The sequence below is a fragment of the Chiloscyllium plagiosum genome, chromosome 28 (genome assembly GCF_004010195.1).
Source record: "Chiloscyllium plagiosum isolate BGI_BamShark_2017 chromosome 28, ASM401019v2, whole genome shotgun sequence".
In the NCBI taxonomy this organism is placed as follows: domain Eukaryota; kingdom Metazoa; phylum Chordata; class Chondrichthyes; order Orectolobiformes; family Hemiscylliidae; genus Chiloscyllium; species Chiloscyllium plagiosum.
The window spans coordinates 48,047,426-48,065,256 of NC_057737.1; the positions used below are offsets into that span (position 1 = coordinate 48,047,426).

At 40.7% G+C, this 17,831-nt stretch overlaps 1 protein-coding gene across 5 annotated transcripts in view; it reads left to right on the forward strand.

The window, feature by feature from the left end:
- Positions 1-17,831, forward strand: part of LOC122564179 (protein CASP-like) — a 601,305-nt gene that overhangs the window by 216,859 nt on the left and 366,615 nt on the right. For all 5 annotated transcript variants that reach the window (XM_043718857.1, XM_043718858.1, XM_043718860.1 and 2 more), the window contains one exon: positions 16,508-16,555. In XM_043718857.1, coding sequence (XP_043574792.1) covers positions 16,508-16,555 — 48 coding nt within the window. The remainder of the gene's footprint in view (positions 1-16,507; positions 16,556-17,831) is intronic.

Below are 17,831 nucleotides of genomic sequence, written 5' to 3' on the forward strand. Positions count from 1 at the left end.
AGCTGTGGATGTGGTGTATATGGACTTCAGCAAGGCATTTGATAAGGTTCCCCATGGTAGGCTCATTCAGAAGGTCAGGAGGAATGGGATTCAGGGGAACTCAGCTGTCTGGATATAGAATTGGCTGGCCAACAGAAGACAGTGAGTGGTAGTAGAAGGAAAATATTCTGCCTGGAAGTCTGTGGTGAGTGGTGTTCCACCGGGCTCTGTCCTTGGGCTTCTAATTTTTGTAATTTTTATTAATGGTTTGGATGAGGGGATTGAAGGATGGGTTCGCAAGTTTGCAGACAACACAAAGGTTGGAGTGTCGTTGACAGTATAGAGGGTTATTGTATGCTGCAGCGGGACATTGACAGGATGCAGATTTGGGCTGAGAGGTGGCAGATGGAGTTCAACCTGAATAAATGGAGGTGATGCATTTTGGAAGGTCAAATTTGAAAGCTGGGTACAGGATTAAGGATAGGATTCTTGTCAGTGTGGAGGAACAGAGGGATCTTGGTGTGCAGGTACATAGATCCCTTAAAATGGCCACCCAAGTGGACAGGGTTGTTAAGAAAGCATATGGTGTTTTGGCTTTCATTAACAGGGGTGCAGGTACATAGATCCCTTAAAATGGCCACCCAAGTGGACAGGGTTGTTAAGAAAGCATATGGTGTTTTGGCTTTCATTAACAGGGGGATTGAGTTTAAGAGGCATGAGATCTTGTTGCAGCTCTATAAAACTTTGGTTAGACCGCACTTGGAATACTGCGTCCAGTTCTGGTCGCCCTATTATAGGAAAGACGTGGATGCTTTGGAGCGGATTCAGAGGAGGTTTACCAGGATGCTGCCTGGACTGGAGGGCTTATCTTATGAAGCGAGGTTGACTGAGCTCGGACATTTTTCATTGGAGAAAAGGAGGAGGAGAGGGGACCTAATTGAGGTATACAAGATAATGAGAGGTAGAGATAGTCTCTGGCTGTCGACTCTATTTCCCAGGGCAGAAATGACTAACACGAGGGGTCATAGTTTTAAGCTGGTTGGAGGGAAAGCATGAGGGGATGTCAGAGGCGGGTTCTTTGCACAGAGAGTTGTGAGAGCATGGAATGCGTTGCCAACAGCAGTTGTGGAAGCAAGGTCATTGGGGACATTTAAGAGACTCCTGGACATGCATATGGTCACAGAAACTTGAGGGTGCATACATGAGGATCAGTGGTCGGCACAACATCGTGGGCTGAAGGGCCTGTTCTGTGCTATACTGTTCTATGTTCTCTGTTCTAAATCCTGCTATGAGCAGATGGTGGAATTTGAAATTTTAAAATAATCTGGATTTAAGAGTCTAATGATGACTATAGTAAAACAAAGAAGTATAGGTGCTGGAAATCTGAAACAAAAACAGAAATTGCTGGCAAAACTCAGCAGGTCTGACAGCATCTATGTCTGATGAATAATCACTGGACTCAAAATGTTAACTGTGCTCTCCAGAGATGCTACCAGTTGCTCCTGCTGAGTTTCTCCAGCAATTTCTGTTTTTCAGCCATGAAACTTCTGTTCATTGTCAGAAAAACCCAACTGGTTCACTAATGTCTTTCAGGAAGGAAATTGCAATTCTTGCCTGTTTTAGTCTACATGTGACTCAGGCCCGTAGCAATGTGGTGACTCATAACTGCCCTCTGGGCAATAAATACTGGCCCAGCAAGTGAGACCCACATCCAAATCAAAACAAAAACAAGGGCAGCAGACGGATGCAAATTCCCCTGCAAGCCGTTCACCACTCTGATCTGGAAATATATTGCTATTTCTTCAGTATCACTGGATCAAAATCCTTGAATTTTCTCCGTAATAGAATTGTGGAACTATTGACAGCATATATGGACTGCAGTTGTTCAAGAAGGCGGCTTGCCACCACCATCTCAAAGGTAACAAGGATGGGCTATAGCTATTTGGTGTTATCCACATCCTGCGAATGAATCAAAAAGTATAAAATTGTATCTTAATGCTGAGAAAAATGTAGTCTTAGTGCTTGTTTTTTTCAAAACCTACTCAGCCTTGGTGATTTAAAAATAAGACATCACAATTGGCAGTTGTGGCATCTGACTAGGAAATCTTACATAAATTATAAAAGAAAATGTTCATAATGTGACAACAGCAACAGACAAATGTACATCGTACAGGAATCAGACTGCAACAGGGTTTTGTCTTAGTCCTTGATCCTCGAATTTTAGCAGGAATAGGATTTATTGTAAGGGTTCATTGTGAGTCCAGAGATGTAAACTCAATATTTTCCCATACACGTCTATCTCCCAATTTCTCACTTATAAATGAAAATAACAGATCTGTGCATCCGTAAGAAGCTTAACAGGCTTGTGTTAATTCTGATAAAATTGAAATGTAAATCAAATTTTATTATTTAATGCCATCAGAAGCAACATTACTGCTTCCTATTCCTCATATTTTCTACCCTCTCAGGTGAAGTGCTACCAGTTCAGCACTTTCAGTTTTGTAAAGGAAAAATAAATATACGATAAACAATAATCGAAACAACCAGAATCTGGAATGTCGTAAGCTAAGAAACTGTCCCGAAAGTTTGGTCCAGTATTTTCACTCAATTTGATTTTTCATATTCACATTAGTGCTAGAATTGTTTTGCAACATCAGTCAGTCTGATATTAGTTGATTTAGAACAAAGAACAAAGAAAATTTACAGCCCAGGAACAGGTCCTTCGGCCTTCCAAGCAAGAGCCGATCCAAATGTACCTGTCGGTCAATTTCTAAGCATTTGTATCCCTCTGCTCCTCACCTACTCTTGCATCTGTCCAGGCGCATCTTAAATGAATCTACTGAGCCCGTCTCTACCACCTCTACTAGCAACGCATTCCAAACGCCGACCACCCTCAGTGTGAAGTACTTGCCGCGTGTATCCCCCTTAAATTTTCCACCTCTCACCTTGAAAGCATGATCTCTCTTTATTGAATCCTTCACCCTGGGAAAAAGCTTGTCTTTATCCACCCTGTCTATACCCTTCATGATTTTGTAAACCTCAATCAGGTCCCCCCCTCAATCTCCTTTTTTCTAGTGAAAATAAACCTAACCTACTCAACCTCTCTTCATAGCTAGCACCTTCCATACCAGGCAACATCCTCGTAAACGTTCTCCGCACCCTCTCCAAAGCGTCCACATCCTTTTGGTAATGTGGCGACCAGAACTGTACACAGTATTTGAAATGCGGCCGAACCAATGTCTTGTACAATTTTAACATGACTTGCTAGCTCTTATACTCAATACCCTGTCCGATGAAGCTGAAAATGTGTTGCTGGAAAAGCGCAGCAGGTCAGGCAGCATCCAAGGAACAGGAGAATCGACGTTTCGGGCATAAGCCCTTCTTCAGGCTTATGCCCGAAACGTCGATTCTCCTGTTCCTTGGATGCCGTCTTACCAGCTGCGCTTTTCCAGCAACACATTTTCAGCTCTGTTCTCCAGCATCTGCAGTCCTCACTTTCACCCTGTCCAATGAAGGCAAGCATACAATATGCCTTTATGGCCACTCTATCCACCTGTGCAGCAACCTTCAGGATACAATGGACATGCACTCCTAGATCTCTCTGCCCATCAACTGGAGAGGTACTGAGAGATAGGATCTATTTATACTTGGAAAGGAATGAGCTTATTGGTGATGGGCAACATGGTTTTGTGTGGGGGAGATCGTGCCTTACCAACTTGATAGAGTTCTTCGAGGAAGTGACCAAGTTGTTAGATGAAGGAAGGGCTGTTGATGTCATATACATGGACTTTAGTAAGGCGTTTGATAAGGTTCCCCATTGTAGACTAATGGAGAAAGTGAAGTCACATGGTGTGCAGGATGTTCTAGCTAGGTGGATAAAACTGGTTGAGCAACAGGAGACAGAGAGTAGTAGTTGAAGGGAGTTTCTGGAAATGGAGAAAGGTGACCAGTGGTGTTCCACAGGGGTCAGTATTGGGGCCACTGTTGTTTGTAATATACATAAATGATCTAGAAGAGGGCACTGTTGGTATGATCAGTACGTTTGCAGATGACACGAGTAGCAGAAAGCATAATACAGGAGGATATAGATAGACTGGAGAATTGGGCGGAAAAGTGGCAAATGGCTTTCAATCCAAACAAATGTGAGGTGATGCATTTAGGCAAGTCTAATTCTAGAGCGAATTATACAGAATTAAGGAAAATCCCAAAGCATTTTATTCTTATATAAGATGCAGGCGGATAACTAAAGAAAGGATTGGTCCACTAAAAGATAATGAAGGAAGGCTGTGTGCTGAACCTGAGAGAATGGGTGAGATTCTGAATGATTATTTTGCATCAGTGCTCACTGAGGAAAGGAACATGATGACTCTTGAGATTAGAGATATTGTTACAGAAATCCAAACACATAGCCAGCTTCTCAATCTTCTAGCCTACTTTTGAAGTTCAGAGCAAATTTGTTTTGCTCCTTAAAGTGCATCTTATCAGCAATTTACAATTTTTTTCTCATGGTCTTTTTTAATTAACTTAAAATATACATTTTGGTGGTAGGGCTGGAGGTTGGCTGGGGAAAAATCTACTTTAAGATACAGCTGATTGTCAGTTTTTCTTGTCAATTAATTGCAATAATGCATGAGACAAATTAGAACAGCAGTGGTTCGGAAGCATTGTGTAATTATTTATGTCTGTCAAGGAGACCTTTAACATTCAGTATATGAGATTTAAATTTAAGACAAATTTAGTGCTTGAGCCATGTTCCCGACAATTGAATCAGACTTGCCAATATTTAAGCGTTTGCATTCAAGGAAGTATGGTATTTCCTTGACAGAAAACCTTTATTTGAAACATTGAGCAGCTGTACTCTATTAAGTGCATAATCACTTCCTTCTAACAGTGTGCTTTAGCCATCTGCAGATTGTGGTTTAACTGTTTAAGAACTATTAGCTTATATTTCATTTCCAATTTCATGTAAAACATTATACATTTAACAGTTAGATTACAATATTATATAATAATCATTATATAAAGTGCACAAAACATATCCTGCGGAATCAGGGTCTTTTGAATATGATAGCACTTTGCGGTGTGGTAGAAAGATTAATCTTAAATATTTAGTGATGATATTAGCAAAACCTTGAAGAAATCATCGATTAATAACAATTTTTCAGTTTATGTACCCCCAATAAGGAGTAGTCATCAAGAAATGTTTATGTTTACCTCCTGATTATACCTGGTTATTGACTTTTCCACTTATTTGATGCTGCTATATTACCTTCTCATTCGTTGTGGCCCTTCTCTTACCTCTGAGCAATCTCCTCAATTCCTCTTTTCCTAGATCTGTTGTTACTTAAGCTCATCCTTAACCTTCTATTTACATCCTCTTCCAGACCCACTTTGCTTCAATACCAGCAGGTAGTGACAGATTCATGGCCCTTTCACACACTGTACTTTCATTACTCCCCCCTTACGCTATCAGTTTTCAACAAAAAGACTAACTTTAAAAAAACAAAATGACTTTTTTTAAACCAAAAAGTAAACCTTTTTGTCTTGCCTGCTCTGTGTCCTAAGTATTGGCGATTCTGTCTCACGTGTCATCACTTAACTGGTTATCAAAAAAATTAGTTAGCTTCAAAATTCATTTGGTATTTTGAGAATTGCAGTAATATGAAATTAAAATGTGTTTTCTTCTTCTTCCCCTCCCTATCTCCTCTCACTTTTTACTGTGATGTTTTCTTCCCCAGTTTAATGGACTTAGAACATAAGAACTAGGAGCAGGAGTAGATCGTTCAGCCCCTCGAGCTTACTCTGCAATTTGATATGATTATGGGTGATCTCATCTTGACCTCAAGTCCATAACCCGGTCTCCATAACCCTTCGACCCATTAATTACTAAAATTCTATCTGTCTCTTCCTTTACATTTACTCAGTGTTCCAGAATCCACCATATTCTGGGGTATTGAGTTCCAGAGTCACGACCCTTTGAGAGAAATATTTTCTTGTTATGTTTGTAGTCGTGTCACACTTGTCAAGTTTATAGAGCACAAAATATACACTCTAAGAGTTTATCGATTTGACTTCTGTGAGGTTGTTCTTTAATTATAATGTGTTGCGAGTGCAGATGAAGTAAGATGGGACAAGATAAAAATCAGCACAGAGTGGTTAGACAGAATTATCTGTGTTAGTAACATAAATACTATGTAACAACTAATGATCACAAAGTGCTAAGAGCCAAAGAAAAGTCTTCCAATAATACCAATTCTGGAAAATTAGATATGCAGACTGGCACTAGACAATTATACATTGAATTTATAACCTTAAAAGGTGTTGATGTTGATTTGTATCTTATGCTGATGCTCAACTCCTGTTTACCTTGATGTGAATGTAGAAGCTGGGGCATGGTCTGTTATAATCCTTAAGCTAGTTGGCGAAAGAAGCAGAAAGAACCAGAACCAGTCAGAGTGAAACATTAGGTGTATATAATCTCCTGACTCTACTCCTCTATCAGTAATTGTCTCTTTATATATGTTTAAGTAACTATCCAATTAATAAGCCTCATCTGTATGTATGTAATTCCTGACGAAGGGCTAATGCACAAAACATATATTCTGCTGCTCCTCGGATGCTACCTGACCTGCTGTGCTTTTCCAGTGCTACACATTTCAGCACTGTATGTATTTAACCACAATTGATACATTGGTAGTGTCCCTGTCTCAGAGCCTAGTGACTCTGGTTCAAGTCTCACCTGCCCCAGAGGTGTGTAAAATAATTTCTGAACAGGTTGATTGAAAACTACCTATAATTCACAATTGTTATGGTGCAGAAAGATGCCATTTGGCCCATTGTGCCTGCACTGGCTCTTCAAGCAAGCATTATTACTAATTGCCAATTTTCTGCTTTTTCTTCATACCTTTGCACACTATTTCTGTTCAGAAAAAAAGTGACCAGCAATACGTTATCTGTTCGCAGTAGATTCAAACACAAAGTTTCTCAGGACATGGTAATTTCTCACTGTGAAACTAGTTTTCCCTCTGCAAAAGGAATGTTTGAAAATGGGGTTGGAAGAGAGATTTGTTAGTTGGTATTCGAGACGAGGAAGGGAATACATTTTGCATCTTGATACTTGCTTGTCTGTAACAGTGGCCATATATGTGGTTCTTACTGCAAGGCATAAACTGAGGTGCATTTGGTTGTTATTTTGAAGTTTTCTGTCTTTGCTTCTAAACAGAGATTAAATTTAGGGATTATTTGACCTTCTGTGAAATATGCAAAAATAAATGCATTGTTTGTTAATAAGTATTCTTACCACCAGTCTTACAACATAACAGGATGATTTACTGGAAAACTAACTGAATGGTGTTGACTACATGAAAGCATGTTTATGACAAAGATGAGCAAAACAGCTTTGATGTTCTTTTTGATGTTTGCCTGTATGCACCCATGCTGGATCTTGAAATAAGTCATATATAAAGGCTGTATACGATCAGTAACACCTACCTAACATTTTGCAAGTTTCAATTTTCATTACAATGGTAGTGTTTTGACATGAAACTCACAGATACATATGTACCAAAACCTGCTGCAAGAATTCACTACAAAGCAGTTTCAAGATTTGTTGGCATTTATGCATGGGAAATTGGAAAAAAAATCAGTCAAACTGTCCTTTTTGTTTATTACAGTTGAAATAATTTCTGAGAAAAAGTTGCTGTTTTTCATTATTTAATATTCAACCCCCCCGCCCCGCCCCGCCCCGCCCCAAATATATAGGTTGATTTAAAACATTGATCTTTTTATATTGCAGAATTGTCTCTCGTGGAATCAGTGGTATCAATAAATCACTTTAAAGTTTGAAGAGCTAAGCAGTAGTCTGTCCAATCCCATGGAGCTTTTGGAGTAAAATTATAAACAGCAATTTGTACTTTACCACCATATGCTCTGAGAGCTGTTTGGATTCCTTGCAGTTATTGTTTAGTTGGAGGCACTGCACACACTGAATGAGTCCAGAGCAGCACCAGGTGTTGGTCTTTCATTATTTTGTTTAGAATAACAAAGAATGTGGATGCAAAAAGGGTGAGATGCCAGTAGAGGTTTGTCATTGTGTGTGAGAGATAGGCCATTTCATAAATAGAAAGTGACAGCTGGGCTAATGATGTCACCAAAGAAGGAACAACTGCACTGTATTTCATTATCTCCACTGTATTGAATCTCGGAACACTTGCTAGCCAGAGTGCATCTGGATAAGGAAAAGAACATATTGTCAGCAAAGTCGATTGGAAATGTAGTGGGTATTTATTACTGATAAAAATTTGTTCAATATCTTAGATTGTGTAGTGGGCAGAAAACCATCTTGTAGGTCCGAGCAAATCAGATAAGAGACATAAGGGAATCCCAGACAACACAGAGATTGGATGTCTTAGCTAGTGATTGAAGTATATTGGAAACATATACGTATCAGTGCTGCAGGAACAACGATGACTTAGAAGCTTATAGTTTGTATAACATGCCCATGTCACGTTTTCCATTCAAATTGAGAAGTACGGAACCTTCAGGTTGTTTATCTCATCTTCTGATTTGATGTTATGCACTGTCAGCAGTCATTGACAATTGATATCCCGTGTTGTAGTCTCTATAAACAGAAAGGATGCTTGAGAGAGATTCTAATCAGTTCTCTCATTCATTCTCTCTCACTCTCAATCACACATGTGCACACACTCTGCATTTTATAAACAAAAAAAATTGCATAGACACTGGATTTGACTCAACCATAAATTTGTTGATTAAAATAAATCTTCTGACACTTGATACAAATCACTTCACCTGTTGTAAATACCACAATTCCTTGATTTATTCGTCTAATTTCAATTCCTCCATGATTTAACCTTGGCTCCCACCCAAAACTTGGTATACCACAAGGATCAGAACTGGGACCCTTTTTTGGTTGTTATATACATAAATGATATAGATGAAAATGTGGAGGGAATGTAAAGCAAATTTGCAGATGACGCCGAGATTGGTAGAGTGGTTAATAGTGGAGAAGAAGGTTGTTGGTTACAGAAAGATATAGCTGGATTGATCAGATGGGCAGACCAGTGGCAGATAGTATTTAACCCTGATAAGTGTGAGGTAATGCACTTCAGAAGAAGCAACACAATTAATGGCAGGACACTGGGTAGCTGAGAGGGACAGAGGGATCTTAGTGTAATTATTCACAGATCAAGTCGGCAGAGCATGTGAAGAGGATTGTTAACCAAACATATGGAAAACTTGCTTTCATTAGTTGTGTCACAGAATATAGATCAAGGAGGAAATGTTGGAGTTGTACAGTGCATTGGTCAGGGTCCAACTGTAGTACTGTGTGCAGTTCTGGTCACCAGGAAGGATGTGATAGAGGGGGTGCAGAGAAGGTTCGCCAAGACGTTGCTTGGGATGGAGAAATTGAGGTCTAACGAGAGACTAGATAGGCTTGGATCGTTTTCTTCAGATCAGAGAAGACTTAGGGGGACATAATTTAGGTACATCAGATTATGAAGGGTGTTGCAGGGTGAATAGGGAGCATTCGTTCCCCTTGGTTGAGGGGTCAGTCATGAGCAGGTGTGGCTTTAGGGGAAGAGGCAAGAGATTCAGAGTGGATTTGAGAAAAACGTTTTCACTCAGCAGGTGGTGTGAATCAAGAATGGACTGCCTGGGAAAATGGAGGCTGAAACTGTACAACCTTGAAAAAATATTTGGATGAGTACTTAAAATATAACATTCAAAGTTATGGGACAAGTGCAGGAAATTGGGATTAGCTATTTATAGTTGTAATTATGTATTGCAGACTCAATGGACCAAAGAGTCTTTCATGCACTGTATGAATCTAAAACGCGCAGTCACCGTAACTTAACAGAAAGTAGCTTCTCCCAAAAGATTACAGGAAAACCTCATGTTTCTGCCCAAACTGTATCCAACTCCGATCCAAACCCCTGAATTTAAACTTACTTTAAACTCTGAGCCCAGTACCCCATGGATTTGGTTGAAAACTTGTAAGTCTCTATGTGTGTGTCCGGTGGGAACCAGAGCTATGGATCAGATGATGGAGTAGGTAGTGAACAGCCAGATACAATGTGCAGGGAGTCTGTGAGGAGAGATAGGGCAAAGATGCAGTCTGTGTGATGGGTTAAAGTTTATCTATTTTAATGCAAGAAGTACCAGGAATAAGGTTGATGAGCTTTGAGCATGGATCAGTACTTGGGAACTGTGATGTTGTGGAGGCTTGGATATCACAGGGGCAGGATTGGTTGTTGAATGTCCCAGGTTTAGATTTTTCAAAAGGAATGGGGGAGGGGAGGTAAACGACGTGGGGGAAGTGCATTGCTAATCAGGGATAATATCACAGCTGCAGAAAGGGAGGTCATGGAGGAAGGTTTGTCTACAGAGTCAGTATGGGTGGAAGTCAGAAACAGGAAAGAAGCAGTCATTTTATTGGGAGTTTTTAAACAGCCCCACCCCCCTCCCCCCATAGCAACAGAGACAAGGAGGACCAGTTTGGGAGGCAGGTTTTGGAAAGATGCAGAAATAACAGGGTTGTTGTCATGGGTGTCTTTAACTTCCCTAATATTGATTGGAACCTACTTAGTTCAAATCGTTTGGATGGAGCAATTTTTGTCAGGTTTGTCCAGGAAGGATTCCTGACTCAATATGTAGACTAGAGAGAAGGCCATATTGGATTTGGTGCTTGGCACAAACCAGGCCAGGTATCAAATCTCTTGGTGGAAGAGCATTTTGGTGACAGTGATCACAACTCCCTGACCTTTACTATAGTCATGCAGAGGGAGAGGAGCAGATGGTATGGGAAAGCATTTAATTGTGGGAGGGGGAATTACAATGCTATTTGGCAGGAACTGGGGGCATCCAGATTGGGAACAGATGTTCTCAATGCATGACAGAAATGTGGAGGAAGCATTGTTAGTGCTGGACAGGTTTGTCCGACTGAGGCAAGGAAGGGATGGTAGGTTGAAAGAACCTTAGGTGACAAGGGATATGGAACATCTAGTCAAAAGAAAGAAGAAACCTTACTTAAGGTTGAGGAGGCAAGGGTCAGATAGGTCTCTAGAGGATTACAAGGTAGCCAGGAAGGAACTGAAGAATGGGTTTAGGAGAGTTATAAGGGGGGGCATGAAAAAGCTTTAGCAGCTAGGAAGAAGGAAAATAAATATAACAGAGTGGTGGTGACAGGAAATTTTAATTTTACTGAGACTCACTTAGTGTTAGAGGTCTGGATGGACCAGAATTTGGAAGGAACATGCAGGAGGTTTTTCTAGAACAGGAAATAAGTAATCCAACTCAGGAAGGGGCCATTCTGGACCTGGTGTTAGGGAATCCGCCCAGCCAGGTGGTTAAAGTTTGTGTGGGAGATTACTTTGGGAATAGTGACACAATTCCGTAAGTTTTAGAATACTCATGGACAAATACGAGAGTGGTCCCAAAAGGATAGGGCTAAATTGGGGAAAGGCCAACTTTCCAAAGTTCAGAAGGAGCTGGAGAATGTAGATTGGGAGCAGCTGTTTGAAGGAAAATGCACATATGATATTTGGGAGGCTTTTAAAGAGAGATTGATTAGAGTGCAGGGGAGATATGTTCCTGTGAAAATGAAGGACAGAAATGGCAAGGTTGGGGAACCATGGATGACAGGTCAAATTGAGAGATTAGCTAAGAGGAAAAAGGATGTGTATATAAGGTCAAGGTGACTGAAGACAGACGAAGCTTTGGAAGAATACCTGAAATGTAGGCCAATCTGAAATGAGAAATTAAGAGGGCTAAAAGGGGTCATGAGAGAACCTTAGCAAGCATGGTTAAGCCTTTTATTCATATATAAGGAGCAAAAGGGTTACTAGGGAAAGGGTTAGCTCATTCAAGGACAAAGGAGGAAAGATGTGCGTGGAGTCAGAGAAAATGGGTGAGATTCTTAATGAGCACTTTGCATCAGAGGACAGGGACATGGCAGATGTTGAGGTTAGGGACAGATCTTTGATTAGATCAAGTCGGCATAAGGAGGGAGGATGTGTTGTGTATTCTAAAAGGCATTAAGGTGGACCCAGGTCCGGATGGGATCTATCCCAGGTTACTGAGGAAAGCGAGAGAGAAAATAGCTGGGGCTTTAACAGATATCTTGGCAGCATCCTTGAAAACTGGGGAGGTCCCAGAGGACTGAAGAATTGTTAATGTTGTCCCTTTATTTAAGAAGGGTAGCGGGGATAATTCAGGTAATTACAGACCTGTGAGCCTGATGTCAGTGATAGGGATGCTACTGGAGAATATACTGAGGGATAAGATCTATTCCCGTTCGGAAGAAAATGGGCTTATCAGTGATAGGCAGCATGGTTTTGTGCAGGGAATGTCATGTCTTACCAACTTAGTAGAATTCTTTGAAGAAGTGACAAAGTTGATTGATGAGGGAAGGGATGGAGATGTCATATACGTGGATATAATTTGATAAGGTTCCCCAAGGTAGGCTGATGAAAAAAGTGAAGTCGCATGGGGTGGGTGTTCTAGCTCGATGGATAGAGAACTGGTTGGGCAATAGGAGACAGAGTAGTAGTTGAAGGGAGTTCTCATAATGGAGAACTATGACCAGTGTGTCCCACAGGGATCCATGCTGGGACCACTGTTGTTTGTGATATACATAAATGATTTGGAGGAAGGTGTAGGTTGCCTCATTGGCAAGTTTTCAGGAGGCATAAAGATTGGTGGAGTAGCAGACTGAGAAGGTGACAGTCAGAGAATACAGCAGAATATAGATAGATTGGAGAGTTGGGCAGAAAAATGGCAGATGGAGTTCAATCCAGACAAATGTGGATTTGTACATTTTGGAAGATGCAATTTCCAGACCGAACTATACAATAAATGGAAAAGTTCTGGGGAAAATTGATGTACAGAGAGATCTGGGTGTTCAGGTCCATTCATCCCTGAAGGTGGCAATGCAGGTCAGTAATGATCAAGAAGGCATACGGCATGCTTTCCTTCAAGAGTTGGTGTGTCATGTTACAGTTGTATAAGATTTTGATTCTGCCACATTTGGAATATTGCGTACAATTCTGGTCATATTACCAAAAGGATGTGGATGCCTTCGAGAGGGTGCAGAGGAGGTTCACCAGGATGTTGCCTGGCATGGAGGGTGTGAACTGTGAGGAGAGATTGAGTAGATTAGGATTATTTTCATTGAAAAGAAAGAAGTTGAGGGGAGACCTGGTTGAGGTCTACAAAATCATGAGAGATGTGGATAGCAAGAAACTTTTTCCCAGAATGAAGGAACCAATTACTCGGGGTCACGAATTCAGAGTGAGAGGGGGAAAGTTTACGGGAGAAAGTCATGGAAAGTTCTTCATGCAGAGGGTGGTGGGTGCCTAGAATACGCTGCCAGTGGAGGTGGTAGGGGCGGGACTGATAGCTTCATTTAAGAAGTATCCAGACAGCTACATGAATGGGCAGGTAGCAAAGGGATACAGATTCTTAGAAAATAGGTGGCAGATTTAGATAGAGGATCTGGATCGGCGCAGGCTTGAAGGGCCGAAGGGCCTGTTCGTGTGCTGCAATGTTCTTTGTTCAAATGTTCTTTGTTCAAATGCTTAAGACATTCTACACTTACATGAGGCACAAGAGATGGTTAGAGTGAGGGTTGGGCCAATCAGGGATAGTGGAGGGAAATTGCGCCTGGAGTCAGAGGCTGTCGGGGTATTCTTAATGAATAAGTATTCACTAGTTGTTTAAGTATTCACTAGTGAGAGGGACCTTGATGTTTCTGAGGAAAGTGTGAAACAGGCTGATATGCTCAAACAGGTTGATGTTAGGAAGATCTGGAAACTTTGAAAGATGTAAGGTTAGATGAATCTCCTGAACCAGGTGGGACATACCCTGGGTTACTACAGGAAGCAAGGAAAGAGGTTACTGCATCTTTGGCGATGATCTTTGCGTCCTCACTGTTCACTGAAGTAGTATAATCCTGGGAATTACAGACCAGTCAATCTCATGTCTGTGGTGGGCAAAATATTGGAGAGGGTTCTGAGTGACAGGATTTATGATTACTTGGAAAAGCAGAGTTTGATTAGAGATAGTCAGCATGGCTTTGTGAGGGGAAGGTCATGTCTCACAAACCTTATTGAATTCTTTGAGGATGTGACAAAACACAATCATGAAAGTTGAGCAGTGAATGTGGTTATATGGATTTTATCAAGGTGTTTGGTAAGGTTCTCCATGAGAGACCCATTCAGAAAGTAAGAGATATGGGATACAGGGAAATCTGGCTGTCTGGATACAGAATTGGCTGGTCTATAGAAGACAGAGGGTGGTAATAGATGGAAAGTATTCAGCCTGGAGCTCGGTAACCAGTGGTGTTCTGCAGGGATCTGTTCTGGGATCTCTGCTCTTTGTGATCTTCATAAATGACTTGGATGAGGAAGTGGAACGGTTGGGTTAGTAAGTTTGCTGATGATTCAAATGTTGGTGGAGTTGTGGATAGTGTGGAGGGCTGTTGTAGGCTGCAACGGGACATTGACAGGATGCAGAGCTGGGCTGAGAAGTGGCAGTTGGAGTTCAACCTGGAAACGTGTGAAGTGATTCATTTTGAAAGGTCAAATTTCAATACAGCATACAGCATTAAAGGCAGGATGTTTGGCAGTGTGGTGGAACAGAGGGATCTTGGGATCCATGGCCATAGATCCCTCATAGTTGCCACCCAGCTTGATAGGATTGTTAAGAAGGCATGTTGACTTTCATTAGCAGGGGGATTGGGTTTAAGAGCCGTGAGGTTATGCTCAGCTATATCGAGCCCAGGTTCGATCATACTTGGAATATTGTGTTCAGTTTGGTCGCCACATTATAGGAATGTTGTGGAAGCTTTAGAGAGAACGCAAAGGAGATTTACCAGGATGTTGCCTGGACTGGATGGCAAGTCTTATGAAGAAAGGTTGAAAGAGTTGAGGCTTTTCTCATTGGAGTGAAGAAAGCTGAGATTGACTTGATAGAGGAGCACATGATGATGAGAGATATAGATAGAGTGAATAGTTAGAGACTTTTTCCTAAGGGAGAAATGGCTATCATAAGGGGGCATAATTTTAAGGTGATTGAGGAAGGTTTAGTGGAGATGTCAGAGTTGGTTCTTTATGCAGAGACTAATGGGTCTGTGGAATGCATTGCAGATACATCAGGCATGTTTAACTGAGTCTTGGATAGGCACATGGATGATAGTAAAATGTAGGGTAAGTAGATTTGTTTGATCTTAGAGTCAGAGAAAAGGTTGGCCCAACATCGAGGGCCAAAGGGCCTGTACTCTGCTCTGTTGTTCTATTTTCATCATTCCTGCTGGTGAGAATTAAGGTCCATGAGCAAGGCCAACCATTCGTGACTCTTGTCGGTGACTCCAAACCCTGCAGGAACGCATACAGCCCCCAGTATGGCTGAACATTCCGTTATTTATTGTAGATCTGAATCAAGTTGACCAATCTTGACTCTTCCTCTGACTGCAGTTCTCAACTCTTCACTCGTCTTGTTAATGATGGTACTTATCAAAAATTTATAAACATAGCAATTAAGTTTTTGTTGTCACGTGTACTCAAGTGTAGGAATCCAGGATTATAGTGAAAAGTGTACAAAGTCCCCGTTCTCTGGGCATCATCTTAGTTGCACACTAAAATTCATACCATCATAGAATCCCTACAATGCAGAAAGAGGCCATTTGGTCCACTGAGAGTGCACTGACCCTCTGAAGAGCATCCCTCCCAGATCCAGCCTCCTGTACCCGATCCCTGTAACCGCACATTTACTGTGGCTCACCAACCTAGCTACACATCTCTGGACCCTAAGGGACAATTTAACATAGCCAATTGGTGTGCAGGCAGTGAGAGATAAAACAACACGGCACTAGGATGTGTGTGCAGAATGAGATTTAGCCAGTAGCAGGTTGCTGATTGTTCCATGCAGTTGTGACCAGCGTAGATGGCAGAGGTAAGCAACCTGACAACTCTGTGATTGGAATCTGAGCAACTAAACAGCTTGCATATGTGAATGGGACAGAGGCTAAAGAGCTCCAGCTTGTAAATAGCAGAGTCTATTTCCACCTTTCTGTCGCAAAGTAACTCAAACCTGGATACAATCCGTTTTCTCCCACACTTTGCTCTCATTTGCTGCTTGGGGACATAATCTAGAGTCGTGCGAGCTCACTTGCATTAGAAAAACATAGAACATAGAACATAGAAAAGTACAGCGCAGAACAGGCCCTTTGACTCACGGTGTTGTGTCGAGATTTAATCCTAATTGTTTTAAATTGTTTACAGCTGTCAATTGACAATTACACTGAATGCATTTCGTGTTATTATTATTTCAGAGAGTATATTGTTTAATAAATCAATATGAGATGATCTAATACAAGGTGAATAAGGGAAATTATATAGCAGATTGTGTATTAAAGTACTGTTTGCTCATGAATTGTTTTTTTATATTTCCTACCATCCTGATCCATCACCACTTCCCCTACTCCTGCACTCTTCCTCTCTAACTACAGGACTTAAGGAAATTGGTGGCACCATTACTGAAGAGTTTCCAGGCAGAGGTGAGTCTCATTTCACACTTTGTAAGACCAAACATGATTTAAAGAGACAACTTTTATCGGTGTTTATAGGATATCAATTAAAAAGAAAATTTCCAACTATATAGCCATTAAATTGCACCACTTCATTCATGGTCCATTAATAAATTATATATGGAGCATATTAATAAGTACAGAATGGTTACATGCAGAACAAATCTTTGGTCTATTCTGACTGTGCTTGCGAGAAATGAACCACTCTACCTAATCCCACTTTTCAGCATTTTGTCTGTATCCTGCAGGTTACAGCTTTAGCGGTAGATATTCAGACACATTTATGTAAGTTGTAATACCTGTTATTAAAGTTTATTCTGTCATGATTTTTGATAATTAAAATTATCTGTGTGTTTATTTATAATTTGGTACTCAGTCAGAGCTGCTTGTACTTGGTATTTCTAAGTTAGCTGATGATTTGATGTTACGAGGGAAAGCACATTGTGAGGAGCATGCAACAAGACTAAAAGAATTTAGATGGATTAAGTGAATGTGAAAGAACGTAGCAAATGAATATAATGTGGAGGAATGTGAAGTTATCCATTCGGTAGAAATATTAGACAATCAGAATATTTTACAAGCTTGGAAATCAGAGGATTCTTGTTGCTGTTGTAAATGAATCACAGAAAATCAATTAGGAAAGAAAATGGCATGTTCTTCATTGCCCCAGATGGATTTATGAATCAGAATATTGAAGTCTTGCTGCAATTTATAGAGAGCTTTGGTGATACCATGTAGTGTATTGTTTCCGTTTTGTTCTCCTTTCATAAGGAAGGATATTGGAAGATGCGCAGCAGACATCAGTAGGTTGATTATTAGGGTGAGAGATTTTCTAGGCAATATTAAGTAGGCTTAATGTAATTTCCCTCTAGTTCAGAAGAATGAAAGGTGGTCTTGTAGAACTATAACATTCTTAACGGAGTTGGAAGTTGATGTTTCTCTGAGTAGAGCTTCTCTACTGTAGTGTGCTTAGTTATTGAATCAATTCAATCAGAGATCCACAGAACGTTAGATACTGACGTAATCAAGAGGTATTCCAATAGTGTGAGAAGATATTGCTGAGGGAGTAAATTTGCAATGATCATCATGAATGGTGAAGCAGGCTATAAGGGTTGAATGGCTCTGCTTGTTTCTATTCCTTATGATTTTATGGTTTTAAAATTTCTTTTATAGAACCTTGTAAGATGTCAACGTTTGTAAATACGCTTAAGTTTCAGTTGTACAAGATTCCTTTGATATATATGGA